Here is a 27191-nt window from a genome sequence, read left to right on the forward strand (position 1 = left end):
CAGAGACTCCGCGGCTCTAGGGGAAGCCAAGCATTTAATTAACGTTTTCTAACTGGGCGAGCGGGAAGCGCCGGTGGAAGAATGGTGAGCATGGACTGCCTAAGGCAGCTGGTGGCCCGCCCCCTTCCCAGAGTACACTGCGGCCGCTGCGTGCGTGAGCCGGCTTCCGGCCGTCTCCTGCCGCGCTAGCGGGAGGTTCGGACCATGGACGGGGTACGGGCTAGCACCGGGCTACTGAGGCGCGGGCGGTTGAGGCGCCGGCGCCAGCAACAGCCACACAGCGGGTCGGTCCTGGCCCTGCCCCTGAGGCCCAGGAAGATCCGACGCCAGCTAAGGAGAAGCGTCTCGTCCCGAATGGCTGCGCTCAGGGCCCAGACGCTGCCGAGCGAGGACTCGGAGGACTCGAGGGTGGAGTCGACAGTCGGTGAACCCGGGGACCCTCTGGCGGGAGGGGCGGCGGCCCTCTCGGATGCGACCGGGCTGGAGCCGCACGGCCAGCTCGGGCCCGCGGAGCTGTTGGAGGCGTCGCCCGCGTCCCGCTCCCTGCAGACTCCCCGTGCCCTGGTGGAGGCGCAGATCCCGGCGGCACGCTTGGTGGAGGCGCAGATCCCGGCGGCACGCTTGGTGGAAGCGCAGACCCAGCCGGCGCGCCTGGTGGAGGCATCCTCGCTGCCCGTGCGCCTGGTGCCGGCCTCGGGGCCGTCCGCGCGCCTGGTGGAGACCTCGGCCCTGCTGTGCTCTGCCCAGCACTTGGCGGCCGCCCCGCCGTCCGTGGCTCCTGCCACGCTGTCGGGGCCGCAGGGGGAAAGCACGGGCGGGGAGCTGCCCTGGGACTCCCCGCTGCAGCGCATCTTGGCAGAGCTGAACCGCATCCCTAGCAGCCGGCGACGGGCAGCGCGCCTCTTCGAGTGGCTCATCTCGCCCATGCCGCCGGACCATTTCTACCGGCGCCTGTGGGAGCGCGAGGCGGTGCTGGTGCGGCGGCAGGACCACAGCTACTACCAGGGTCTTTTCTCTACCGCCGACCTCGACTCCATACTGCGCAACGAGGAGGTGCAGTTCGGGCAGCACCTGGACGCCGCGCGCTACATCAATAGGCGTCGCGAGACCTTGAACCCGCCCGGCCGCGCCCTGCCCGCTGCCGCGTGGTCCCTGTACCGGGCCGGCTGTTCCCTGCGCCTCCTCTGTCCGCAGGCTTTCTCCACCACCGTGTGGAAGTTTTTGGCCGTGCTCCAGGAGCAGTTCGGAAGCATGGCAGGCTCCAACGTTTACCTTACGCCCCCCAATTCTCAGGGCTTTGCCCCCCACTACGACGACATAGAGGCTTTCGTGCTGCAGCTGGAAGGTAGGAAACTCTGGCGGGTCTACAGACCGCGGGTGCCGACCGAGGAACTGGCCCTGACATCCAGCCCCAACTTCAGCCAGGACGACCTCGGAGAGCCGGTGCTGCAGACGGTGCTGGAACCTGGAGATTTACTCTATTTCCCCCGAGGCTTCATTCACCAAGCCGAATGCCAGGATGGCGTGCACTCTCTGCACTTGACCTTGTCCACATTCCAGCGCAATACTTGGGGCGACTTCCTGGAGGCTGTAGTGCCCCTGGCAGTGCAGGCTGCAATGGAGGAAAATGTGGAGTTTCGTAGGGGACTGCCCCGAGACTTTATGGATTACATGGGAGCCCAGCATTCGGATTCTAAGGATCCGCGAAGAACCGCTTTCATGGAGAAGGTGCGGGTCCTGGTTGCCCGCTTGGGACACTTTGCCCCAGTCGATGCTGTGGCTGACCAGCGAGCCAAAGACTTCATCCACGATTCTTTGCCCCCTGTGTTGACTGACAGGGAGAGGGCACTAAGCGTTTACGGGCTCCCGATTCGCTGGGAGGCTGGAGAACCTGTAAACGTGGGAGTCCAGTTGACAACAGAAACAGAAGTGCACATGCTTCAGGATGGTATAGCTCGGCTGGTGGGTGAGGGGGGCCATTTGTTTCTCTATTACACAGTGGAGAACTCCCGAGTTTATCACCTGGAAGAGCCCAAGTGCTTGGAGATATACCCGCAGCAAGCTGATGCCATGGAACTCTTGCTTCGCTCCTACCCAGAGTTTGTGAGAGTAGGGGACTTGCCCTGTGACACTGTGGAGGACCAGCTTTCCTTGGCAACCATGTTATATGATAAGGGGCTACTGCTCACCAAGATGCCTCTAACCTGAACCAGTTACTCACTAAATGCCAGAAATAAGACAGTAGTGATTTTCTCCCACCACCTTTTGAAGATGAAAGCTCTTTTTCTTACTTGATACCCATCAGTGTGTTTATATTTACCTTTATAACTGCCTCAGTGTCACAGAAGTCAGACAATTTTCTAGGAGACACTTCCTCACCTAGGCACAGAAATAAAAGCAGGAGTTGGAGTTGGAAAAAGGAGCCTTTTCTGCAGGAGTAACTTGATTCCTGATCATTTGAGAGACCAACTTCATCATCACCCTCAGGCTTCAGAGTACAGTGTGGCATTTGCTGTGTTATTCTGCTTGAGACATCAGAAGTTTTTACTTGGAATTTGCATCCTTTATTTGAGTTCTCTTTCATCATTTTGGGGGGAGGGTTGGGGTCCGTTTCCTATTTGTTACTGTGAGTTTGTGTTAATGTTAGAAAAGTTATTAAAGTGCCAAAGAGTTTTTCTTTTCTGAGGCTAGATTATTGTGTGGCATGGTCTGAAGAAATGTGGGAGGAGGAGGGTAGATAGGGGAAAACTGCAATGGCTGAGGCGCAAGGTAACTTGGGGTGGATGTGGGATTGGGGCCAGTTTTGCAACCCTAGGGGTAATTGATTCATTTTAATCATGCTCCTTGAACCCCAAATAGCACAATCCTATTAGAAAAGTTACGAGTATATTATGTTTTTTAAAGGGTATTATGTTTTTGCTCAGTGCTTGCTTGCATCAGTGGCTGGTACTGCTCCTAAAATAGGCAGCATGTCACCTAGCTTTGCTGTCATAGACCACAGTCAGCCAACTTGTAGCAGGCTGGCCATGAGGGAATGCTGGTGTTCAAGTTACTTTCCACTCTTATTTTTTTCTGGTAGTTGAAAGAAACTTCCCCAAATCTGGCAAATGAATATTCTCATGGTTGGTGGAAAAGAGCCTGGCGTACCAGAGAGAACACTGGACTTGGAACCAGAAAACCTGGGTTTGGGGTGGTGGCTAGTGGGCAGCTGGCTGAATGACCTGAGGCTGCTGCTACGCCTGGGCGCACTGATTTTGTAAATATGTTTTGGTACAGCTTAATGTCTCCACCTCATCATTTAGGTTGTATCTGGAACTTTTAAGATCATTTTGCCGTAACTGATAGTTTCAGTTATATAAAGCTGAGAACTTCATGAATTAAGTTGCAAAAGCCTAGATGTACATAGAGTACATCTCAGCCTATTCAAGGTTAAGCTTCAAGGCTTTTTCTGAGTGCTTAACCAGACATAACAGCAGTTTTTTTGTTTTGTTTTTCTAAGGTGTTCTTTTTTTTGATCTCACTTTCAAATTGGTTCAGTTAGAGCGACATCATTCATTTTTGTAAAGGGACCAGATAGCAAAATCAAAACCCAAGGGGCAAAAAAAAGATAGACTGAGAGGATGGTGGCCAAGAAGAAAGAGAAGTATCCTTTCCTGGCTCTCATCCTATAGGGCTCACAACTAAGTCCCCAGACATTCAGTCCTGTAAAAGGCTTGTTAAGGGAATCAAGGCATAGGACTCATTCCTAGAAAACCTACCCTGAAAAATTTCTTGGAGAAAAGTATGGAGCTTCAGTGGTTTTTGCCCTTCTTTGGGTTGCACGTAAACTCGTTTTGCTTCCTCCTTCACTTTTCTTATGGCTGCCTCAATCTCAAATACTTTCTGTATCAACAGTTCCTTTTGGCTTAGTGTTTGAATCTGAAACAGAACAGATGATGATAAAAAAAAAAACTATATCAGGCTGCAGATCATCAAAAAGTGTTAATGAAGTAAGATATTGCATCATGCTTATTAATATTAGGTGGTACATAAAATGTCTGAGAACATTGTTCTCATGATGTTGGTTGGACATTTTTACACCTGTTAATCAAAAATTTACTTTAGCTTTTGGGCATGACGAATCTGCTAAGAAATGCTTGATGTGAAATTGGTTTTGTGAATTATATTTAGAAAGAATCTTTTGCCTTTTTAAAAGCCTTTTTCCCCTCTATTCATCTCTGCCAGTAGCTTTGAAAAATTAGAACCACCTGTTCAGCTAGTGTTCCTTTGGAGAAAGAGCCCAGATTAGGAATTAAGAGAAGTTTAGAAGGAAAAAGAAAATCTAAGGGGCCAGCTCCAGTCCTTCATTCCTTCTTTATATCCATCTGTAAAAAAGAAAGAACTTGGGTTTAGAGGATGGTGGGGAGAACACGGGAAGGGAAGGAAACAGTATTTCAGAAACAACAACAAACTCGGATCTCGACGGCTACGTGATGGGACTAATAGGACTTCTGCTGTGTGTCTTTTTACTAATAGGATTTTATAATTCTGTCTTGCACAGATATGTTTTGTATCTTCAAGTGATACTGTTTTCTGTGCAATTGTGTAAAATATTTCTGTGCTGGTGAAAAGTGTATCTACGTGCTTGGGGAGGGGGTGGGGAAAGGAATCTGAGGAACTCGTGTTTAGTCTCTAAGTCGTATTGATTCTTTTGCGACCCCATGGACTGTAGCCAGCCAGGCTTCTCAGCCCATGGAATTTCTCAGGCAAGAATACTGGAGTGGGTTGCCATTTCCTTCTTTAGGGAATCTCTCCTACCCAGAGATGGAACTTGCATCTCCTGCTTCGGCAGGCAGATTCTTTACCACTGAGCCACCAGGGAGGAACTCTTGAGAACCCCGAATTTTTTCTTGAAAACATAGCTTATACTTATCTACCCTGTTCCTGATCTCCTGAAGCATTTCTTGGTTTCCTTCGTTTTCTAAGTTGAGTATCTTCATTGCATGGTGAATTTCTCTGAAAGGTAAGAAGGACTCGTTAGATTAAATCTTCCTATCCTTGAAAGCGTGGAGGTGGAAAATACAAGACTTGGAATCAGACAATCCTAAAACTGCAGTTTTGCTGAGCTTTATTTGCAAAAATGGTATGATGCTTAGCTTGTAGGGGTGTTCTGTAGTTTCTGAGATGATGTATTTGAAGGTACTAATAGGTACTGTTTATTGAACACCTTGATGACAGGTACTAACATGTTATCTCATTAATCACCACCACAGGCCCATACGGTAGACTACCGCTTGCATTTGATACATGAAAAAATGGGCTCAGAGAATTAACTTACCCAGGCTCACATAGCTAGCACGTGTCTGAGCTGGGGTTCAAATCCTGGTCTTTTGGACTCCAAAGCCTGTTGTCACTAAATAGGCGCTTGATAAATGTTAATTGAATTTAAAAACCACCTGGAATGCTGAACAAACACGTAAACTACATGAATTTCACTTTCAGTCTAATTTAGTCTGGTTTTTCTGTTGCCTACATGGATAAGTAGATAAACGGCACAGGTGAGCCTGTAGTTTTTAACAGCTGTTAAGTAGCCTGAAGAGTCAAGGACATAGTCTGTTAACAAGGTTAGAAGAATTGGCAGTACAAGAGGTCATGGCAAGAACCAGAGGTTAGTACTTACTTCAGAACAGCCTCATGGTTCTCTAGGAGCAGCACGTCGAGGAAGGTGTCCCTGACCCGGTCTCCTTGAAGTTTGAGGGCTAGGATGCTCCGGCAAGCCTCTAGTCGTACACCTGGTGATTCTTCATAGTGGATAGCCCAGAGCAGGAGGTCTGTCAGCTGGGGACTCACGCAGCCAATTTGCCCCAAAGCTGCAGAGATTAGAGGGCATGTCCCACTGTCACTTAAGACTGAGTTGGCTGTGTCCTAGCATTCAGAAGCAGCCTTACTAGTAAATACTAAGAAAGTATAGGCAACCACTTGCTAAATTAAATATGCAAAAACTAAGGTAAGTATATTGTTTTTGAAAAGTGATGAATGTGAAAGTTGCTCAGTCGTATCTGATTCTTTGCGACCCCATGGACTATAGAGTGCATGGAGTTCTCCAGACCAGAATACTGGGGTGGGTAGCCTTTCCCTTCTCCAGAGGATCTTCCCAACCCAGGGATCAAACCTAGGTCTCCTGCATTGCAAGTGCCTTCTTTACCAGCTGAGCCACAAAGGAAGCCCAAGAATACTGGAGTGGGTAGCCTATCCCTTCTCCAGCAGATATCTTTCCTTTTAGATGACAATCACCATTAGTATTTTAGGAATTCTCTAGAGAATTCCCAGGAGGGGGATATTCAATACCATCCTCGTCCATTAGGATGTGAGAATACACTAATGTATTTACCTAGGGATGAGATACAGGATAGATAACTTAGAAGACCATCCTAGTCAGGTAAGGGGGAAAGAAGGTATAGTTACACTTCATGGCTCTACCCAGTGCTGATTCTCATAGGGACCTGCCAGACTGTCAGAAAGGAGCAATGTCAAAGATCCCTAAAAAGAAGCTCAAGGAAATTTGAGGGCAGGAATTTAGGTTTGTAGCAGTCTTAAATCTGGTCTGACTTTTACGGAGTCCTGTGGTTGACACCTCTACAGAAAGCAAGTATATCCAACAGTGGATACCTACTTGGAACTCATACCTAACTCTTTTGGCAGGGACTGCCTTGTCAGTCCTCTACCTGAGCAAGTTTGACAGACCTAGACTTGGGATCCTTAACTAAAAATTGAGGGAAATGATTTTTAATTTCTTCTGAGAAGCTGTGATCATCCCCTTCCCTCCCCTCTACCCTCTTCCTAAAGAGATTCTGGGGATCCTCTATATAAAATATGGGAAGGTATTAGAGGTAGAGGAGTTGGAGCCACTGCTGTAATACCTCGAATGGCAAAGGCCTTGATTTTCCAGCAGGGATCTCTCTCTATCAGATTCAGAAGGCATTCAAGGACCTGGGATGGATAAAAGGCAGTGCTGAGTGGAGAGAATAAGAGCAAGAATGTATCAGAGACAGGGTCCCCTCTTCTCTAAAATGTGCTTTAACTGGAAAAGTGATCTATCAAATCTAGTGACAAATGAGCTGAAGCCGGAAGTACTGGCTTACACACAGTGTTCTCTCCTGTCTAGAGATTGATTTTCCCAGCTCACAGATCTATGGCCGTACAGGCTTCTTTTGAATACCTCCGTCAGGTTTTCCTCTAATAACTAGAGATTATAACTCCATCCACTGGAGTTGATCCCAAAGCCTGTGAGCACACATGTAATGAGAAGCTGGTTAACTGAGGTGAGAACAGGATTCAGAGGTGTGCTCTAGAGTGAATCTAGGCTGGCTTGGAGCTGTGTGTGGTCCTAACTGTTGGTGTGGCCTATATATCTCCTCACCTTCCTGTTCTGATCTCTCATTCTCTGTCCCTACAGAATGGTGAGTGATCTATGTATGAGGGAAGCACAGGGTAATGTCCTCTTGGGTTAATCAGGTAAGAAGGGTACATGTTTCTTTGACTCACCATATTATCACGGATCTGCAGTTCACTGGCTGCCAAACAAGCTGCCCGCCGAACTGCCATGAAGTCATCAGAGAAGCAGTTCAGAAAGCTTGGGAGAAGCTTGGCGGTCATGAGCTTGAGCCCACAAATCAGGGAGAGGGCTTCCACACGCTCTTGGAAATTTCCTTGACCCAGCTTGATTCTGTAAGGCACAGGTGCTCCTTAAACTTTTTCTGTTCCTTTCTTTCCCCCCACTCCAGTGCCCTCAGGCTGAAATCAGCTTCTGTAGGCTCGCCATTATCCACTCCCACCCTTTCCTAGTTAGCCTTATCCCCATTAATTTGTTTCACCAGGTAGAGACCTGAACTGTTTTATTTACTTGAATCCCTATTACCTAGCATACACTAGATGCTAAACCATGTTGAATGACTGAATAAAGAAAACTTGAAACATACACCTCTTGCTTCAGTCAAGTTCTCTTCTCTCGTGCCTTCACAGGTGTCATGTTCATTTCAGTATTTGGCTTCCAGTATGGAATGTCTTACCTTCTCTCTGCTTATGTAGTCTTATCCATCCTTCATGAAACTTGACCTTACTAGGCATTCGTGTATCTTGTATAATCAGAATCATGTCATACATTTGAACTCTTATGACATCTAAAACTGCCTGAACACTTAATGGGCATTCAATTAATGGTTCTTCCCTTAGCCACATTCTTAGTGTCTATAAGGACTGTTAACTTTTTATCTTACTAAAAAAAAAAATCTGCAGTGGATCTTGTACAAGGCTGAGCATACTGAGCAGCTCAACAAATGCAGTTTCTTTCTCCATATTGACAAGGTCTTACCTGATTGTGTCATGCAACTCATTTCCAAGGTTCATTTGCCCCAGAGCTTGGGCAGCTGCGTGTCTCACTTTCTTATTCCAGTCACTCAACATCAGCTGGATCAACTTATGTTTCATATCCTATAAGTATAATAGTTAGCTACCATTTATCACCATGTCAGTTTTGCATGTTCAGTTGCTAAGTTGTGTCTGAATCTTTCCGACCCCGTGGACTGTAACCTGCCAGGCTCCTCTGTCCAAGGGATTTCCCAGGCAAGAATACTGGCGTGGGTTGCCATTTCCTCCTTCAGGGGATCTTCCCGACCCAGGGATTGAACCCTTGTCTCCTGCATTGGCAGGCGGATTCTTTAACCACTGAACCACCTGGGAATCCCATTTTGTACTTGGCACTGTACTAATAAGCGGTTTTACCCATCACTTAATCCTCCCAAATAATCCCATATGGCAGATACTACCACTTACAGGTGACAAAGTAGAGGCTAAGATTTCTTACTCATGGTTAACATGTTGAGTCTTGGAGCCAGAACTCAGATCCAGGCCTGTTTTTGAAGCTCATGCTTTAAACTAACCATACTATATTGTCAGCTGCACTTGAGACTCTTAAAATTTGAAGGTGATACTTGGGTGACCACCTCATCCTAATTTGCCTGGGCAAGTCCTATGTACTGGACCAGCTAGGACCTTTGGCTACCCTGTGTGTTAGTACATCTCTCAAAGTAGAAGGGATAAAAATGACTAGGTGATTAGGTAATGTGCCCAAAGCTATTCTCCCTTCCTGAAATAGCTCCTTTTCCACCCTTCATACCTGATATTTTCCTATTCTTTTAGGATTGACCTCAAAAGCCTCTCCTCAGAGAACCCACCTCTGCCTTCTGTAAGCAATAAGGAATCTCCATAATACTTTACAGCTACATCTGTTATAGCTGTTTATGTGTGACATTTAGCAAGAGAAGACATGTTATCTTTGCATACCCATCGCTAGCTTGCTGCCTAACATGTAAGATGTGGTCAGAAACTGCAGGCCCACTGAATAAGTGAAAGAACTGATGGACATGTTTAACCCCATCAATCTGACGTGATGGTCTCATTTTTACCCCATCTCCTGCTTGCTCTGCATGGCTTTTTACTTTGAATAGGCCATCCTGAGTGACAAGTGCTGAGAAGGTAAATGTGCAAATGAATCAGATGTTGTTAAAAAAGTCATTGTTAAATGCAGATTCTGATTGAATTGACCCGAGGTGAGATTTTTGCATTTCTAGCAAATTCCCAGGTGATACCTGTGCTGCTGGTCCTGGACTTTAGCAGCAAGGTCCAGGCAGAATTAACCCAGACTAGAATGACCCAGGGGTAGAACCCATGTCTCCTGCGTTACAGGCAGACTGTTTACCGTCTGAGCCACCAGGGAAGTTCAGAGTTATACTGACTATACTGAATGGCAAAGTTTTGTGCTTTCCACATCAAAATTCAAGGGTCAAAATCGGCAGTGTTCTGGGCCATTGTGGAGTTGCCCAGTGTTACAAGGAAAAGATGATGGCACATGGGAAGAAGGGGAAAAGTCCTTTTGGACAGCTGAAGTTGATTTTAAAATAATGGCAAGAAGGAGGTCAGCTGAAAGCCTAGATGATGGTCAGGGTTTCCCATTCCTGGAAGTCTTTCCTTAATTCTGTCTAAGTCTTGCTCAGCTGTCCCACACTCCTTCACAGAACTTACACTAAGTTCAGCCCATACTAGTGTCTCTCTGAAGAGTTTTAAGAGAGTACATCACAAATATCTCTTGTTCTTGAATCATTTGTATATGTTGATTTTGTTACTCCAACACTAATGTCAGCTCTTTGAAAGAGGGGGCTATGTTGACAGATACTTATAAAGTACCTTGATGTGAAGGCAATGTCAAATTACCATAAAAAATTTCTAAATTTTTTTTATTTTTATTCTTGTTTCACTGTAGATAGGTTACAGTTCGTGGACTCCCATCAGGCTGAGAAGCAGTGGCTTAAGTAACAGAACGATATGTTGGCGTGTGAAGATAATTCTGGGTTAGGACTGCTGCTACTGCTAAGTCGCTTCAGTCGTGTCCGACTCTGCGCGACCCCATAGACGGCAGCCCACCAGGCTCCACCGTCCCTGGGATTCTCCAGGCAAGAACACTGGAGTGGGTTGCCATTTCCTTCTCCAGTGCATGAAAGGGAAAAGTGAAAGTGAAGTTGCTCAGTCGTGTCTGACTCTTAGCGACCCCATGGACTGTAGCCTACCAGGCTCTTCTGTCCATGGGATTTTCCAGGCAAGAGTACTGGAGTGGGTTGCTATTTCCTTCTCCAGGGTTAGGACTAAGAGGCAGCAATATGGGAACAGAGATCTTTTTGGTAAGAATGGGAAACTAGATAGCAGCAAAAAGTGGAAGAGCTCCCGAGCCCAGTTTTGCTTAGACCTTCTGTCCTGGAAACAGGAAGAGAAGGCTTACCAAGCTGACATTTCCACCGATCCAGGAGAGAGCCCGGCAGGCCACAATGCGGTCTTTCCATTGACAGCTATTTAGCTCCTCAGCAAGCATGGTATGTATCAGGGTCTGAGGAAATGGAAGACTTGTATGGATATCCATGGTCACTTTTAGAGATGCTGGGACCTTAAGGAAGTTACATCCTAATCTGGCATCCAGCATGATTAATGTCACAAACACATGGGATGCTCGTTGCTAGCAAAGTAAAGAGTGGGTTTACAATGGAGCCGTCTTCCATCCAAGCCAACTGATGTCAAGGAACAAGATACAGATTAGTCATCGAAACAGAAGATTCCTGGGACCTTCTTGATTTAACTATCTTTTCCCCTAAAATGGTTTGTATGTGCCTCAGTCTGAGTTTCACATTTCTACTGGAAGTAAACGCAATTGTATGCCTGTGTGTTTTTCAGTGGTAAACTTCTAGCACAAGCAAATTCTGCATGTTGTAAGTCTTCTAGCATACAGTTAGAAACTATCTGCAGCCTACTTTCCTCACTTTCTCAGCTAGCTGCTGTCACTTTTCCCTGTCTACACCCCACTTCACCCACACTTGGTCCAGTTTTACCTGTGTGTGTGAGACCATCCTACCCAACCACCCGCATTTTCTTTTTCTTTTTTTACCTTTTTTTGTCTCTGCACCTCACATGCAGGGTCTTGCTGAGTTCCCAGGCCAGGGACTGAAGTGCTTCCTGCCGTGGAAGCGCAGAGTCTTGACCACTGGACCACCAGGCAAGTTCCCATCTGCGTTTTCAGTTCCCCACATGCACTGACCTCAGAGACCCAATTGTTCCCCCTAAACTTGTTTTTTTTCCTCTGACCCTGTAATGGACACATACTGTCTTTCCACTGAGATGGCGCAGGAGCATACAAGACTGTTGCTCAGTGTCCTCATTCTTCTTATGAAACAGCTGGTGGAGGATCCTCTTAATCACGGGGTGAGTGGCAGCACCTTCCAGAGCCAGGCACTGAGCTGCAGCCCAGCTGTCCACGGTATTACCTGCCACAGTGATGTGAAAAAGGCCAGAGTGGCCATCTCTTCTCCCCACAGAGAGAGCAGCTTTTGGGTTGGTACACAAGACTTCTACTTGCCTCACTTCCCTATACCCCCTCAGTCTGATATTCAATCTCCAATTTAAATCACATTTAAATGGATCATATCAAGGTTCTAAATGTAGGTTGAAAATCTTAACCTGAAAAGTCAAATCCTAAAATGTTTTTGTTGGGTAACAGAGCAGTAAGTCACCTCTGGCCTGAGTGAACAGTTGTTCCTCTCACTAGAGACTGGGAAGTGGAGCTTTCTTAAGACAGACAAATTAAGTTGTTGAGTGTCTCTGTGCAGAAGGCCAAACTGGTCAGACAGTTGTCCTCCACCCCTGCCGCCACCCAAGGAGCAAGTCCGTCTTTCAGAGCAGTTGGGCACCAGGAGCCTGTCAACATCAGACAGAACCTTTTGCTGGTATTACACCAACAATGCATGTGGACAGTGCCTGTAAGTTAATGTGCAAAAATGGAAGCGTGATGTGTTCAAGTGGGTTTTTAAATTTTTAGAATGTATTCTTTAATCTTGTTACATTATCTTTTCAATTGAAAAATCGAACAGGAAAGGGGACATGGTTTAGTCAAATGCATCCAGTAACCACTAGGTGGCAGTGTACCTGCCTCGTAAAGTACCTGGGAGGAGGAAATCCTCTGAATATCTAAAGAGCATGAAGGTGGAGAGGAAGGGATTAGGAAAAGCTGATGGTGAGATGTTCTTTCTTTACCCCATATTTCCAGGTCGGAAGTAACAAGGAGTTACTCACCCTTCAGAAGGGCAGTCTGCATGATTTCCTGGGCAAGAGGGTTATGTGACTGTATGGCATATTGGCACACTGCTGCTGCCATCCGCACATTGGCATTCTTATCACAAAGCGCAGCCATTAGTGGGGGCTGTAGAACCTCTGGCAAGTCCTGAATAGATGAGGCTTTCATCGTTTCCTTGTCTGTGATCAAAAGAGAGCCAGTAAGAGGGTGCTAGCTAGTCTCTTTGCTTTTCTCTAAAACACAGCTTTTCCCTGTAGCCACATGGGGGCCAATTGCAGCCTTGGTTGCAGATGCTTACTGCTACTTAATTCGAGTTTAGCTGAACCCCTACAATGGGTGGGATTTTAAGGCTAACTTTTGTGCTGGGCATTTCTGTTCTCACATCTTTATCATCTGGTCTCTGCAGAGCTGTATTCAGGCCAAATGAATATGTTTCCAGCCAGGCTATGGTGACCATCACCTTGAGTTTTAGTGATGAAAATAAAAATTTTTGTAATTTTAGTAATAATAGCAAATATATTTAGGTAGTGCTTCGCCACTTAGATAGTGTTTTGTATTCATTATCTCATTCAGTCTTCTAACCCTCACTGAAGTAGGCAAGGCAGGTATTACTGTGGAGCTCACCTGAAACATGTTATTCAGGAATCCTTTTGGGTTTAACTAAACAGTCTCACAAGACTATCATCGGCCATACATGCCACTAGTCTTTGGAAGGAAATGGGATGGGAACACAGTTTGCCCACAGGGAAGCATCAGGTGTTCCTTTTGGCAAGAGTTCTTGAGAACGGTTTTTCTAGCACTCTGGGGACAGCTCAGGAGCATAGAATCGACTCCGGGCATAAGTCTTATGTTCCACCAGAGTTATTATCTCTTTTATATAACAACTCCATAGATATAATTCCAGGGTCCTCAAAGGGCCTGCCTTGATAAGTCACAGCATTCCTGGGAGCCCAGAGAATGGTACTTCCTTCAGGCATGTATGTTTCACTTGTAGTTCTTCCCAGTCCAAATGTCATTTAGCAGTCAGGGTTCATTTTCATCATAAGATATGTGGCCTGCGAAGATAATTTCTGTCCTTACCAGGTTATCGGGGCAACAGGCAAGCATTTAACTAAAGCTCATTTCTCAAAGCTCATTTCTCAAGTGTTGTGTTAACTTTTTGTCCACAATTATCATCCTATTTTTAGTTTGAAGTTCAGAAAGGATAAGTGACTTCCCAAGATGTGGCAGAGCTAGACCTATAGCTAAGATTTTATATAAAATTTCTCATCTGTCCTTTTTACCACTACTGTAAGCCACTAAGCCACTATGCCATATGTTTAGAAAGGGCTAGATGAAATACGTGCCTTTGAGGGGATCAGATGGAAGTCAATTGAGTGTTTCAAGAAATAATGAGTAAGATAATGTTCTTTGGGAAGATGTGGGGAGGAAACAAGACAAATCAAAATCTCAACACCCAGGAAAGGGATCACATGAAAGGGAAAGACAAAAGTGCTCTTTGTATGTGGAGATCTGGGGATAAGATAATATCTCTTCCACCTATGGAAAGTTTTCTCTATGCCAGGCACTAACACACATCACCCCATTTAATACTCAAGAAAATAAACAGTTAAAAAATGTGTGTGTGTGTGGCAGTATGGGCTTCCCAGGGGCTACAGTGGTAAGAATCCTCCTGCCAATGTGGGACATGCAGGTTTGATCCCTGGGTTGGGGAGATCCCCTGGAGTAGGAAGTGGCAACCTGCTCCAGTATTCTTCCTGGAGAATCCCATGGACAGAGGAGCCTGGTGGGCTATAGTCCACAGGGTTGCAAAGAGTCGAATACAAGTGAGCATGTGTGTGTAAGCATATAGCAGGGGGGTGGGGCAGGGAAGACTCAGAGGAGGTGATGCCTTAAAGTTGAGGGGCATGCTTAGAAGTTAATCAGGTCAAGAGAGAGATAAGATTTCCTAGCAGAAGGAGCGGCAGATTTGAAAAGCTGGAGTTTAAATGCTCATACCTGGAACTCAGTAAACTGGAAATAAGTGAAATGGAACCTTAAAAACTTGACAATTTTGTAGAGATAAAATTAGTCCCCACCTCTAAGAAGTTCCTTGCCTGGTAGAGATAGCAGAGAAGTAAACAGACAATTATGACAGAATGATAAATATTAGGACAGAATAATATTAGGATGCTACCAGCAGCAGAGAAGGAAAAAGTGTCAGCCCAGGCTACACACAAAAGGTGGTATCTGAGAGGGCACTTGGGGGTTAGTAAGAGTCAGTGGGTTTTATGCCCTTTTAGTAGCATTTTATACTTTCTGTCATCTGAGTCCTGTGTCTTGTTAAACCAGCTCCTCGGTAGATAATAGTTCTAGCTCTTGTAGATGGGAAATGTTCCTTTTTTAACTGCTTATTGCTAGCAAAGAAAAATGCTATTGACATTTCTTTTTCAAAAGGTTACAGCCATTGGGAAAAATGGCCAAGTTCTTAATTCATTTTACAAAACTAGTAAAAACTAAAACTTAACAAAAATAGTGTAAACACTAAAACTTAACAAAAATAGTGTAAATAAACATAAAGCTACCAATTTCATTTACAAATATATTAAAACATTTTAAAATATGAACAAATCAAATCCAGTGGAGTAATAAAAGAATGATCCATTAGGATTTATTCTAAGATTTTAACAGCAGAATTCATTATATCCACAAATTAAAGGAGAAAAACTATAAAATGGCTGGTAAAATTCAACACTCATTTTTGTGATAAATAGAAAAACCTACATATATGTTGGCATGTGTTTGTAAAAGCACAGAAGGTTGTTGAATGCCAAACTACACATTTTTTACCCTGGAAATGGCATGGGGTAGGATTGGGGCTGGGAGGTCGGTTGGAAGGAAGCTCTTTTTATACTCCTCTGTGTTGACTGATAATGACACTTTGTATTTCTTTTGTAATAAAAAAAAATGTTTATGAAGCAGAATCCGTAGAATCTATTGGTCAATTAGTTGTGGGGAGAGGAAGGATTTTGTCCAGGCTGACTCCCAGGGTCCTGACTCAAACTAGCTGAGTTATGGGGCTGCTGGTTGCTATGTGGGATGTGGGGAGGGGTCTAAGGGCAAGAGTGATGAGTTTAGTTTGGGACGTGTTGAGTTTGAGGCTGTCAACATGCTACCAAAAGAAGGACTAAAATGCAGTCGGGAGAAAAGTGTGTGCATATACATACATATATACATATATCCTTTGGCTATTAAGAATGGGATCGCTCTAGGCAGAACAATGTGAACTTGCTTGTGAACTACTAAGCATCCAAGGGTGGTGAAATTTGTGCAAAAAGCACTAGACCTGAAGTCAGGAATTTTAAACTCATCTCTGTTGCTGAGAAGTTCTGTGTATTCAGGCCAGTCTCTGGGTCTTTGTTTCCACTTGGTGAAATAATCTCAGATAAGCCCCAAGGTCCCCACCAGTTCAAAATTTCTGTGGTTCTGTGGATTGCTTATACTCTCGAGCAGTCCAACTGTGGCTCTTACCGGAGTCCCCTCGACCGATGGCAACACGGGGCCGTTCTAAAGCAGCTGTGGCACAAGTGACGATGGCTTGGATGCGGATGCCATCGTGGATGTCCGCCAGGCTCCGCAGCAGGCCCTCAGTAGTCTTACGGCGCCATTCGATGACTATGCCACAGGAGGAGAATTCGAAGAGGACCACTTAGGGTTAGACACTGTGCTGCAGACAGGTGACAAGAAGGCCCCTTCCCCTAGGACAACCCAAGCAAAACAGCTCGGAAGCATAAAGGGCCCCAGAGATGCCGCCCTGAGGGAAGTTATTTTTCGGATGCTCCCTGAATCTTCTTGAGTGTTAGTCGCTCAGTTGTGCCTGACTCTTTGCGACCCCATGGACTGCAGCCCACCAGGCTTCTCTGTCCATGAGATTTTCCAGGCAAGGATACTGGAGTGAGTTGCCATTTCCTTCTCCAGGGGACCTTCCCAACCCAGAGATCGAACCCAGGTCTCCTGCACTGCAGGCAGATTCATTACTGACTGAGCTGAATCTTCTTAGGTATTAATTCTCGAACAAAACTCCTCCCAATCCCATCCTGTATTCTATCTTTTTTGTTTGTTTAAATAATTTTTTTTTTTTTTTGCCTTACTGCATGGCTTATGGAATCTTAATTCCCTAACCAGGGACCAAACCTGGGTCCACAGCAGTGAAAGCCTGAGTCTAAACCACTAGACCACCAGGAAATTCCCATAAATAACTCTTTATTGTTATCCTCTGAAAAATGGAACAATAAGACAGTGATTAAGGGTACTTTGTCTTCTTTATAGCAGCTTCCCAGGTGGTACTAGTGGTAAAGAATCTGCCTGTCAATGCAGGAGACACAAGAGACCTGCGGGTTTGATCCCTGGGTCGGGAAGGTCCCTTGGAGGCAAGCCTGGCAACCCACTCCAGTACTCCTGTGTGGAAAATTCCGTGGACAGAGGAGCCTGGTGGGCTAGAGTCCATGGGGTCACAAAGAGACATGACCAAACACAGCACGTGAAAGTGAAAGTCACTGAGTCATGTCCGACCTTTTGTGACCCCATGGACTGGACAGTACATGGAATTCTCCAGGCCGGAATACTGGAGTGGGTAGCCTTTCCCTTCTCCAGAGGACCTCCCCAACCCAGGGATCAAACCCAGGTCTCCTGCACTGTGGGTGGATTCTTTACCAGCTGAGCCACAAGCATAGCAACAATTTTTATAGGCATGAGCTTTTGTTTCAGTGCTCCCATCGCCTGTAGGTGCTCCCTATTGGTAGTTTTTACTCAGAATCTCTTTTTCAACCCTTTTTGTTTATCTGAACCGTTTATGTGATGGATCACCTCTTTTTTCCTGTACTAATTAAACTAGTTTTTCACGTTCTGAAAGCCAGCAGCCCTTGAGTCCTCAAATCTTGCAGTTTTCAACAGTCCTTGCTGGGCCCTTCCTTTGCCCCAGGCACACTATTCTGGTATCTGTGAAGGCAAAGTAAATATGTGCTAATTCCAAATTTACAAACGAATTTTGGAGAGCCAATTGCAGTTTCTTTTGATCACTGCATTTCCATTGCTTGGGCAGCATATTCACCCTTTCTTTCATGCATCATGTATGGAGTGTGAAGTTTCAGGGGTCAGTAAGGTAGGGTCTCTGCCTGTGAAGAGTTCTCTGGGTAGTGAGTTTCCACAAATTACTGATGTAGAACCTGCCCATGCAAAAAGCATCCAGATAAATGCAACTGTCATTGTATGAAAAGCTCTTATCTAGTCAAGCCTTGGTGAGGCAACCAGATTCTTATTCTTCATACAGAGAGGGATGGATTTTCAAAGGAAATCACACACTTGGCCAAGGTGAGAACTTCTTCCTTCACAAATCACTGCCATGTCAGGACCACCACCCCACGCCCCCGCCCCTGCACCTCTCCTTCACTCACTTAGAGCCCAGGCCATCTTCCATTCCTGCAGCATCCTTCGCAGGACCACCAGTTCCCAAGACACATCCTCCTTCAGTGACTCTGCTTGCTTCTTCAGTTTCCTGGTCTTCACGGGCATGTCCTTCTCTCCCACCTTCAGCAGCAGATCCTTGGCCAGTGTGGGCAAAGCTGTCCAGCGCATGGCTCCTTTCACAGGCTTGCAAGCTGTGCGGGGCAGCAGTATGAGGTATTATGCCCATTGCCCTGGGCCTGTGTTCCCAGCCAGCATCACATGCCTATTCCTAGCTAGAACCAATGCAAAACAAAACTGTGAAGAGCCAGCTTTCCTGTGATTATGTAGAAAACTGGGTACAAGTCCCATTGGGAGTCATGACAGGTGGTGACCACAGACATGATAAAGCCATGATGATGGGCGGAGAATGTAAGGAAGAAAAGATGAGGTACATATAAACCTTTATATATGTTTAAAAAATCTTTAGGAACATAAATATATTTATATGTAACAAGATTTGCTCATAAAATTCAACATTTGATATATTGCCATTAAAAGTAGGATATAATTGGCCATTGATTCCTAATTTATTGTTTCCTTTTTAGTGTTCTTAATTTGGGAGGAGGAGTTGGATTATAAGCTACTAAGGGTTTACAAGCAAACACTCTCTTCCAACAACACAAGAGATGACTACACATGAACATCACCAGATGGTCAACACCGAAATCAGATTGATTACATTCTTTACAACTGAAGATGGAGAAGCTCTATACAGTCAGTAAAAACAAGACCAGGAGCTGACTGTGGCTCAGATCATGAACTCCTTATTGCAAAATTCAAGAACTGAAGAAAGTAGGGAGACCACTAGACCATTCAGGTATGACCTAAATCAAATCCCTTACGATTATACAGTGGAAGTGACAAACAGATTCAAGGGATTAGATCTGATAGACTGCCTGAGGAACTATGGACAGAGGTTTGTAACATTGTACAGTTACAAACTGTTGGCAGTGATCAAGACCATACCCAAGAAAAAGAAATGCAAAAAAGCAAAATGGCTGTCTGATGAGGCCTTACAAATAGCTGAGAAAAGAAGAGAAGCTAAAGGCAAAGGAGAAAAGGAAAGATATACCCATTTGAATGCAGAGTTCCAAAGAATAGCAAGGAGAGATAAGAAAGCCTTCCTCAGTGATCAGTGCAAAGAAATAGAGGAAAACAATAGAATGGGAAACAGTAGAGATCTCTTCAAGAAAATTAGAGATACCAAGGGAACATTTCATGCAAAGATGGGCTCAATAAAGGACAGAAATGGTATGGACCTAACAGAAGCAGAAGATATTAAGAAGAGGTGGCAAGAACACACGGAAGAACTATACAAAAAAGATCTTCATGACCCAGATAACCACGATGCTGCGATCACTCACCTAGAACCAGACATTCTGGAATGCGAAGTCAAGTGTAACTTAGGAAGCATCACTATGAACAAAGCTAGTGGAGATGATGGAATTTCAGCTGAGCTATTTCAAATTCTAAAAGATGATGCTGTGAAAGTGCTGCACTCAATATGCTAGCAAATTTGGAAAACTCAGCAGTGGCCACAGGACTGGAAAAGGCATTTTCATTCCAATCCCAAAGAAAGGCAATGCCAAAGAATGCTCAAACTACTGCACAATTGCACTCATCTCACACGCTAGCAAAGTAATGGTCAAAATTCTTCAAGCGAGGCTTCAACAGTACATGAAACAAGATCTTCCAGATGTTCAAGCTGGTTTTAGAAAAGGCAGAGGAACCAGAGATCAAATTGCCAACATCCACTGGATCATAGAAAAAGCAAGAGAGTTCCAGAAAAACATCTACTTCTGCTTTATTGACCATGCTAAAGCCTTTGACTATGTGGATCACAACAAACTGTGGAAAATTCTCCAAGAGATGGGAATACCAGATCACCTTACCTGCTTCCTGAGAAATCTGTATGCAGGTCAGGAAGCAACAGTTAGAACTGGACACAGAACAACAGACTGGTTCCAAATTGGGAAAGGAATACATCAAGGCTGTATACTGTCACCCTGCTTATTTAACTTCTATGCAGAGTACATCATGTGAAATGCCAGGCTGGATGAAGCACAAGCTGGAACCAAGATTTCTGGGAAAAATATCAATAACCTCAGATATGCAGATGACACCACCCTTATGGCAGAAAGCAAAGAAGAACTAAAGAGTCTCTTAATGAAAGTGAAAGAGGAGAATAAAAAAGTTGGCTTAAAACTCAACATTCAGAAAACTAAGATCATGGCATCCGGTCCCATCACTTCATGGCAAATAGATGGGGAAACAATAGAAACTGTGAGAGACTATTTTCTTAGGCTCCAAAATCACTACAGATGGTGACTGCAGCCATTAAATTAAAAGATGCTTGCTCCTTGGAAGAAAAGCTATGACCAACCTAGATAGCATATTACAAAGCAGAGACATTACTTTGCCAACAAAGGTCCATCTAGTCAAAGCTATGGTTTTTCTAGTAGTCATGTATGGATGTGAGAGTTGGACTATAAAGAAAGTTGAGTGCTGAAGAATTGATGCTTTTGAACTGTGGTGTTGGAGAAGACTCTTGGGAGTCCCCTTGACTGCAAGGGGATCAAAGCAGTCAATCCTAAAGGAAAGCAGTCAATCCTAAAGGAAATCAGTCCTGAATATTCATTGGAAGGACTGATGATGAAGCTGAAACTTCAGTACTTTGACCACTTGATGCAAAGGGCTGACTCATTAGAAAAGACCCTGATGCTGGGAAAGTTGAAGGCAGGAGGAGAAGGGGATGACAGAGGATGAGATGGTTGGATGGCATCACTGACTCAATGCATATGAGTTTGAGCAAGATCTGGGAGTTGGTGATGGACAGGGAGGCCTGGTGTGCTGCAGTCCATGGAGTTGCAAAGAGTCAGACACGACTGAACTGACTGAACTGAAGGGTTTACAAGTACCTTGCTGTAGGATTGATTAGTGTCTCAGGTTTTTTTGTTTTTATTGCTTTTTTGGCTATGCCCGGCAGCATGTAGGATCATGGGTCCCCAAACTTGGATGGAACCCGTGCCCCCTGCAATGAAGCGTGGAGTCTTAACCACTGGACCACCAGAAAGGTCCCTAGTGTCTCAGTTTTAATGAGGCAGCTGTAGCCCTGGAAGGTGACTTGCCAAGACCCAATCCAAGGCTTTGCTACATGCTTTCTTCACCACTTTATAATGGTAGCCTTTAACAAGAAGGAGGGTGTACGTGTGAGTTTAGTGGAAACTGCCTACACCTGCTGTCATTAGTACCTTGTCTACTCTTGTGGCTGTTTCCTGTAGAGCCAGGTAACACTAGGGACAGGTTAGGGGCTGGTGGGAAAAAGAATGAGTCACTACTACTGCTAGTTCCTGCATACCAGGGGGCCCATCTGAAGAGACATTGCAAAGAAAAGAGTCATGGGTAGTCGAGATATAGTCTCTTGGAGGATGGGCACTTTTTGTTTCAGAAGTTGATTTCTTGATTAACTCCTTTCCCTCTTCCCTACCTAATATACAGAATGAAGAATGATATACTCATGAAATAGAAATTAAAAAACACTGGTTGACCCTAGGGCCTGAAGCAGGTATGGGCCTGAGAATGGATTGGGAGGGTAGAGTGCTACATCAGAGGTTTAATGTACTTCCTTTGGAACTGTTAAGCCAGGATCTGTCTTCTTAGTAATTACTGGCCCCAAACTGCTTGGTTATACTGAAGTTCTGTCTAATTACAGCTGTATGGGCCACAGAGGCTTTTCCTTGTTACAGTTAGTATCTTATAATTTTATGAGATGATTCTTAGTTAGGAGGGACTCCCCTAGATGCTGATGGTGTCCCCAGCTGCGGAACAGGGACCTTAAAGAAATAGGTCCACTTCCATCTTTACTCCTATTATCAGTCAGCTTTCTGCTTACTTGGTTCAGGAACTGGCTGAGAAGTCCACCTTTCTGGGGTTTCAGGGAAGACCTTAGATAACTGTTTGATGTATCGATTGAGATTTTCCAGGAGAATTTGGTCTCTCTTTGCACCAATCTGGTGGACGATCTGGACTTCATCTGTGAACAGATAAAGAAATAATGAGTCCTTAGAACCCCCTCCTCCTCTCTTCCTGGTTTTTGGTCACCAGGATCAGACCGAATTTCCTTTTATTTCCCCGGAAAAATCCATTTAAAAAAACAAATTGAATACAGAATGATCTCATTTCATATGAAGTTTTAAAATGCTAAATGAAAATTACTGCATATTGATATGTACATGGATGGCAAACTATAAATAAAAGCAAGGTAGTGGGTATGCCTGGTTAATGGGGAAGATGGAGAAAGGATTCAGCAAGAAGCACACAGGAGACCCAGTTTCCTTTTGCCCTACTCTAGCTTCTGGTACTCATGGCTACCATGCTCCGGGGACATCCCTTGAAGGTGACTGTTGCTTGGAAGTATGACCTGATAGCCTCAAAATGGCCCAGAAACCAAGTCAGAGCCTAACTTACAGGTATTGTCCCTTATGAAAAGCTAGATACTGTTGGGAGCCGTTCTGGAACTACTGCCGGGTGACAAAGTCACGGCACCAATCAAGAAGAAACTGCAAAGCGTTTCTCTCCAGGATCGGAACCTTTGCTCCTTCCTGTTTCTATGCTTCTGTTGTAGCTAGCTGTGTTTCTTTCTGTTGGGAGCCGTTCTGGATCTATTGCCAGATGCCAAAGTCACGGCACCAATCAAGAAGAAACTGCAAAGCGGTTTCTCTCCAGATCGGAACCTTCCCTCCTTCCTGTTTCTATGCTTTTGTTGTGGCTAACTCTGTTTCATTCTTTGATGGCTGGAGTTGTAGGGGCTTCCATGATGAGATCATGAGAGTTCAATAAAAAGAAATATGATCCCTTGCCCCAGAGAAATATGCCAAAAATGATTAAACCTACTGAGGCCCCTGACTGGTGGGTCCCTAACATTCAGCCAGGGAATAAGGTCATGATCATTTGGAAAACAAGCCCTAAGCCTATTGTGACCTGGCCTCATGAGGAAATTGTTATTGATGACTGGAAAACTTGGGTCATGTATCAGGGAAAGTTACAGAAACTAAGCCAATTGCCTTTTCCCCTCAAAATCTAAGCACAAACAGAAAAGATATATATAAATTGTATTGTAAATAGTATCTAGGTAAACTGCAAAAGATTTCCCCTTGCCAGAAATAGTCTTGCGGTATGTGGGTAGATGGTAAACAAGCCACCACTGACAATGGCTGTACTATGAAAAACTTTGCCCTTAGCCATCACTATAGTTTTTAGTCATTGAAGCAAGACGCTGTACTCACTGTAGTAGCAGGCTGTACAAAATAAACAGATGGAATAATATGATTTATAGATTATGTTTTAGTAAAATAAAAATAGGTTTCGGGGTAAACATGTAACCAAAATGTGACAATAGACTAGGAAAAAACTTTTAACACATCTTAGAATCAGGGGATGTTGATCTAAATGGAAAAATATTGTAAGAATCATTACGTAGAAGATCTTATGCTATATAAATAGAGACTAAAGCAATAAAGAGTGTGGTCTTTAGGCCATCAAAAAAAAAACTCTGTCTCTTTTCCTTTCGCCGACGCCGTTCATCGCTTGGGGACCCCTGGACCAGCTGGAGCGGGACTCCGGCAAGATACTCATGAAGAGTTCCCTAATTCACCCCTCAGCAGTCATAAATACCTTCATCTGAATAATTTTGTTAAACACTTTAAGAAGACTTTCAGTTGAAAGCAGTTTAGGAACAAGACGGCGGTAGGAAAGAAGAAATAACTTGGAGCATGCGGTCCCAGACTGTGCATCCTGGAAGCCCAGGCACCTGAAAGCTAGTGGGATGGATGGGGAAGCTGGTGGGCACTGGGTGAGAAGCACTATATAGTTCCCATCTCTTTGAAGAGCATTTTAGTTGATATTGTTTTACAAATAAGGTACATAAGGCTCACAGGGATTATATAATTTGCTGAAGGTTAGGAGGAGGGGGCAAAGCCAGGATTTAAACTCAGATCTCCAAAGTCTAGGATTATTCTTAGAACACAGCACCTCAGTGGGAGAATGATCTCGGTGAGAGAAGGGATAAGGGTGTGCAGGGAAGAGGTAGGTTGTTCCCAAAGCCACATCTTGCTTGCTCTGCCATCCTACTCCCCACTGCCTCTTCAGTAAGCATGAGGGGATACAGAGACGGGGAAGAAGAAACCTCATCCCCATTGGATACCTACTCCCTATCCCCACCGTCCACCCTCTACCCCCTGCCCCAAACCCTCCCGTGTTAGTTAACCAGGAGATGTTCCCATGAACACCTGGTTCATCCAGGCCTCTCATCCACATCTGTGATGCCTCCAGCTCCCTGCTGCTACCTTCCACCTCCCTGCTCCATGTCCCCCTCAGCCCCAACTACAGGACCTCAGCTTCATTACCGAAGTAAATCTCCTGTTCAAAGGTGTTGTCTGTGGAGTAAGCAAACTTTCCAGCTCGGGGATTCACTTGTCGAACGTGGCTCTGGCTTGGGGGCTTGTAGAGACTCCCCTTTTCATCGATTTCCTCAGCCGTCTTATTCATGCCAGGCATGGTTTCAGCTGTCTGCACTTGCGGCAAGTAATTCGGCAGTCTTGGAAGCATTGAGAAGGGGACAAAGAAGGGACAGATAGCTTTAAAATCGGTGCCCTTAGAGGGTGCCTGGATTTGGGGAAGGGAGCCCACCTCCTCCACGACCTCACTTTATCTCTCATGTGTGGTTGTTCAGTGGACAGACTGTAAGCTTTTAAAGGATAGGTCCACAGCTGTCTCATTTACATTGTATTCCCCGCACTTCGCAGAGTGCCTGGTAAGTAGTGGGAGTGCAATGTATATTTGTGCAATGAATGAAGGAATAAATATTGCCACTTATTTTTAGCTCACTTCTAGGAATCAGGGCTGTTACAGCTCCAGTCTTCCTTCTAGTTATAAATGAAAAGGAAGCCACGTGAGAAATGCACAGCAGTCCTCCTCTTCTCTCAGCTTGTTTAGTTCTCCATCCTGCCGCCAGTCAGTTTTTGAGGGAGTGGCACACTGGCTCCTTATTCAGAGTAAGGTGGGAGCAAACCTCAGAACCATGAGGTCTCTGCCTTCCTCAGTCTCACCACGGACACATTCCCAGGAGCCCCTGGTTAGTACCTGGAACAGCAGAATGGCTCTGATGGGAAAGGCTAAGAACTCCTTCCTTTAAAGGCAGTGGTACTCAACTGGGAGCAGTTTTGTCATGTTCAGAGGGACATGTATCAACAACTGGGGACATCTTTGGTCATCACAGGTGGAGAGTGCTACTTACTGGCTTGCAGTAGGAAGCTGCCAAACATCCTACAGTACACAGGGCCGGCCGCCCCCCAACACAGAATTATCCAACCCGAGATGCCCAGAGGGCCGAGGTTGAGAAACCTTACTTTGTGGAAGTCTTAGTAGGTTGGCGGTAGAAAACACAAGAGGTTAATGGGAGAGTTCTGCAATGAGGAACGTGAGCCCACCTGGGAGTCCTTGAAGTGGAACCAGGGATTCTCAAAGGCATGCCCGAGGCCCCGGCTAGCCTACCGATAATAGACGGGAAGCAGCAGCTCTGGCTTCTTTTCCTCCTGGGTGGGCAGGACGACACTTCGACCCTCAAATTCTGCCGTCTCTTCTTCCTCCAGCTGTTTCAAGAGGTCCAGGTCACTGGAGGAAATGAGCTCATCACGGATGTGGCTCCAGTCGTATTGCTGGCGCAAGAAGCTCTGCCACTTACTGGGGGCCGCCCCTGGCCTCAGAGGACGCTTGTTCTGGATCCATCGGGCAGTGCGCTTGTTCAGCTTCTCCAGTACCACGGCCTCCCAGGCTCTGGCCTCCTTCTCAGGAGGCGGAAGCCAGGTTTCCCTCTCCTCCATGCTCACTTCTGGAGCAAGTGACAGGTCCAGCATGTCCAGCTCCCTGCTTGGATGAAGACTGAGGGGGCTAGATGCTTCCTGACCTGCTCTAGCTGGCTTTGACTTCTTCAGCTTTGTAAGATTGGCATAGCTTTCCGTCTTCACAGCCTGGGAGGTGACCTTTGTTGGGGGACCTGGAGAATCCGAGACCTTGAGGCAGACGGGCTTCTTCTCTGGCCGGGCCTTTCTGACCTGGCGAGGCTGAATGATGCCACTGGCGTCGTACAGATGGTCAAAGCTGTACTGGCTGTAAGGGACGCTGGGCAGCCCTCGCTGCCACACCACCTCCTGAGAAAACGTCAGGTTTGCACTGGCCTTGTTGAGATATTTGTTCTTGAGGTGTGCACAGTGCTGCGGGCTGAAGTGGAAGACTGGAGGCACACCGGAAACGGAGGCACACTCCTTTTTGTTTCTTGGTTTTACATGGGAGAAAATCATGCCCCATCCCAGCCGTGGGGGAAGTGACTGAGGGAAACGGTGTGAAAGAATGGTCTTTCCCTTTTCGGTCCTAGCCATTGTTTCCCTGCAAATGCCTCCTTCCAGGCTGCTTGGTCCAGAGGAGGGCCTGGGGGCGTGACCAGGCATCTGTTAAGGGGATGGGGAGAACTGATGAGAGCTATAGGTCAGTAGAAGCTGGTGGTCCACAGCAGTCAGTAAGAAAAGACTTGGAGAAGAGATGAAGGAGCAGGGGGAAGCCATGTGAATTAGAAAGACAAAAGAAAGAGATGCTGCAACAATCAAAATATTCCTTGTGTCAGACCTCTGCTTCCAGTTCTCACTTTTGTCCCAAAGCTCAGCCCCTCATCTCCTGAGAGATTACTGCCTTTTAATAGTATCCCATGCTTCCAGTTTTCCCCCAAACATGGCTTTCTCCCTGTTCAAAAAACGTATAGTGCAAAGTTCAGACAACACAGCCTGGCATTCAGGGTTCTCCTTGAGTATGACCTGTTTATGACTTTGTCCTGACATAACCTCTCCTCCCAACTCTTCTAGCTCTTCTCTGAGTATCCTTCCCATCACAAGTAGAGCTTCTTTCTGTGTCCTGTACACGAAATTCTGTCCATTCTTCCAGGTCAGCTCAATTCCTGCCTACTCTGTAATTCTTTGTTGACCTATCCAGGCCTCCATGTCACACACAA

The 27191-nt window shown here is 45.6% G+C and overlaps 2 protein-coding genes across 6 annotated transcripts in view; one reads left to right on the top strand and one right to left on the bottom strand.

Annotated features, from left to right (window-relative positions):
* Window positions 1–27191, bottom strand: part of HEATR4 (HEAT repeat containing 4) — a 43030-nt gene that overhangs the window by 11869 nt on the left and 3970 nt on the right. For 2 of the 4 annotated variants that reach the window (XM_081509020.1, XM_081509021.1), the window contains exons 2-16: window positions 25685–26637; window positions 24538–24728; window positions 22026–22166; window positions 18082–18285; window positions 16160–16303; window positions 12649–12828; window positions 11683–11843; window positions 10811–10915; window positions 8351–8469; window positions 7525–7705; window positions 6900–6969; window positions 5660–5849; window positions 4917–4995; window positions 3759–3918; window positions 2321–2379 (exon numbers count right to left, since the gene is read on the bottom strand). In XM_081509020.1, coding sequence (XP_081365146.1) covers window positions 2321–2379; window positions 3759–3918; window positions 4917–4995; window positions 5660–5849; window positions 6900–6969; window positions 7525–7705; window positions 8351–8469; window positions 10811–10915; window positions 11683–11843; window positions 12649–12828; window positions 16160–16303; window positions 18082–18285; window positions 22026–22166; window positions 24538–24728; window positions 25685–26637 — 2937 coding nt within the window. The remainder of the gene's footprint in view (window positions 1–2320; window positions 2380–3758; window positions 3919–4916; window positions 4996–5659; window positions 5850–6899; window positions 6970–7524; window positions 7706–8350; window positions 8470–10810; window positions 10916–11682; window positions 11844–12648; window positions 12829–16159; window positions 16304–18081; window positions 18286–22025; window positions 22167–24537; window positions 24729–25684; window positions 26638–27191) is intronic. The other 2 variants (XM_081509023.1, XM_081509024.1) reach the window with 1 other exon arrangement.
* RIOX1 (ribosomal oxygenase 1) lies at window positions 183–2680 on the top strand. Of its 2 annotated transcripts, XM_081509026.1 has the most exons (2): window positions 183–660; window positions 721–2680. In XM_081509026.1, the coding sequence occupies exons 1-2, from the start codon at window positions 205–207 to the stop codon at window positions 2206–2208; spliced, it is 1944 nt and encodes a 647-aa protein (XP_081365152.1). In that variant the 5' UTR covers window positions 183–204; the 3' UTR covers window positions 2209–2680. The 2 variants fall into 2 exon arrangements, with proteins under 2 accessions (XP_081365152.1, XP_081365151.1); XM_081509025.1 differs by having other exon boundaries at window positions 183–2680.

The sequence above is a fragment of the Giraffa tippelskirchi genome, chromosome 7 (assembly GCF_054371585.1).
Source record: "Giraffa tippelskirchi isolate mGirTip1 chromosome 7, T2T-mGirTip1v1.2.pri, whole genome shotgun sequence".
Lineage (NCBI taxonomy): Eukaryota > Metazoa > Chordata > Mammalia > Artiodactyla > Giraffidae > Giraffa > Giraffa tippelskirchi.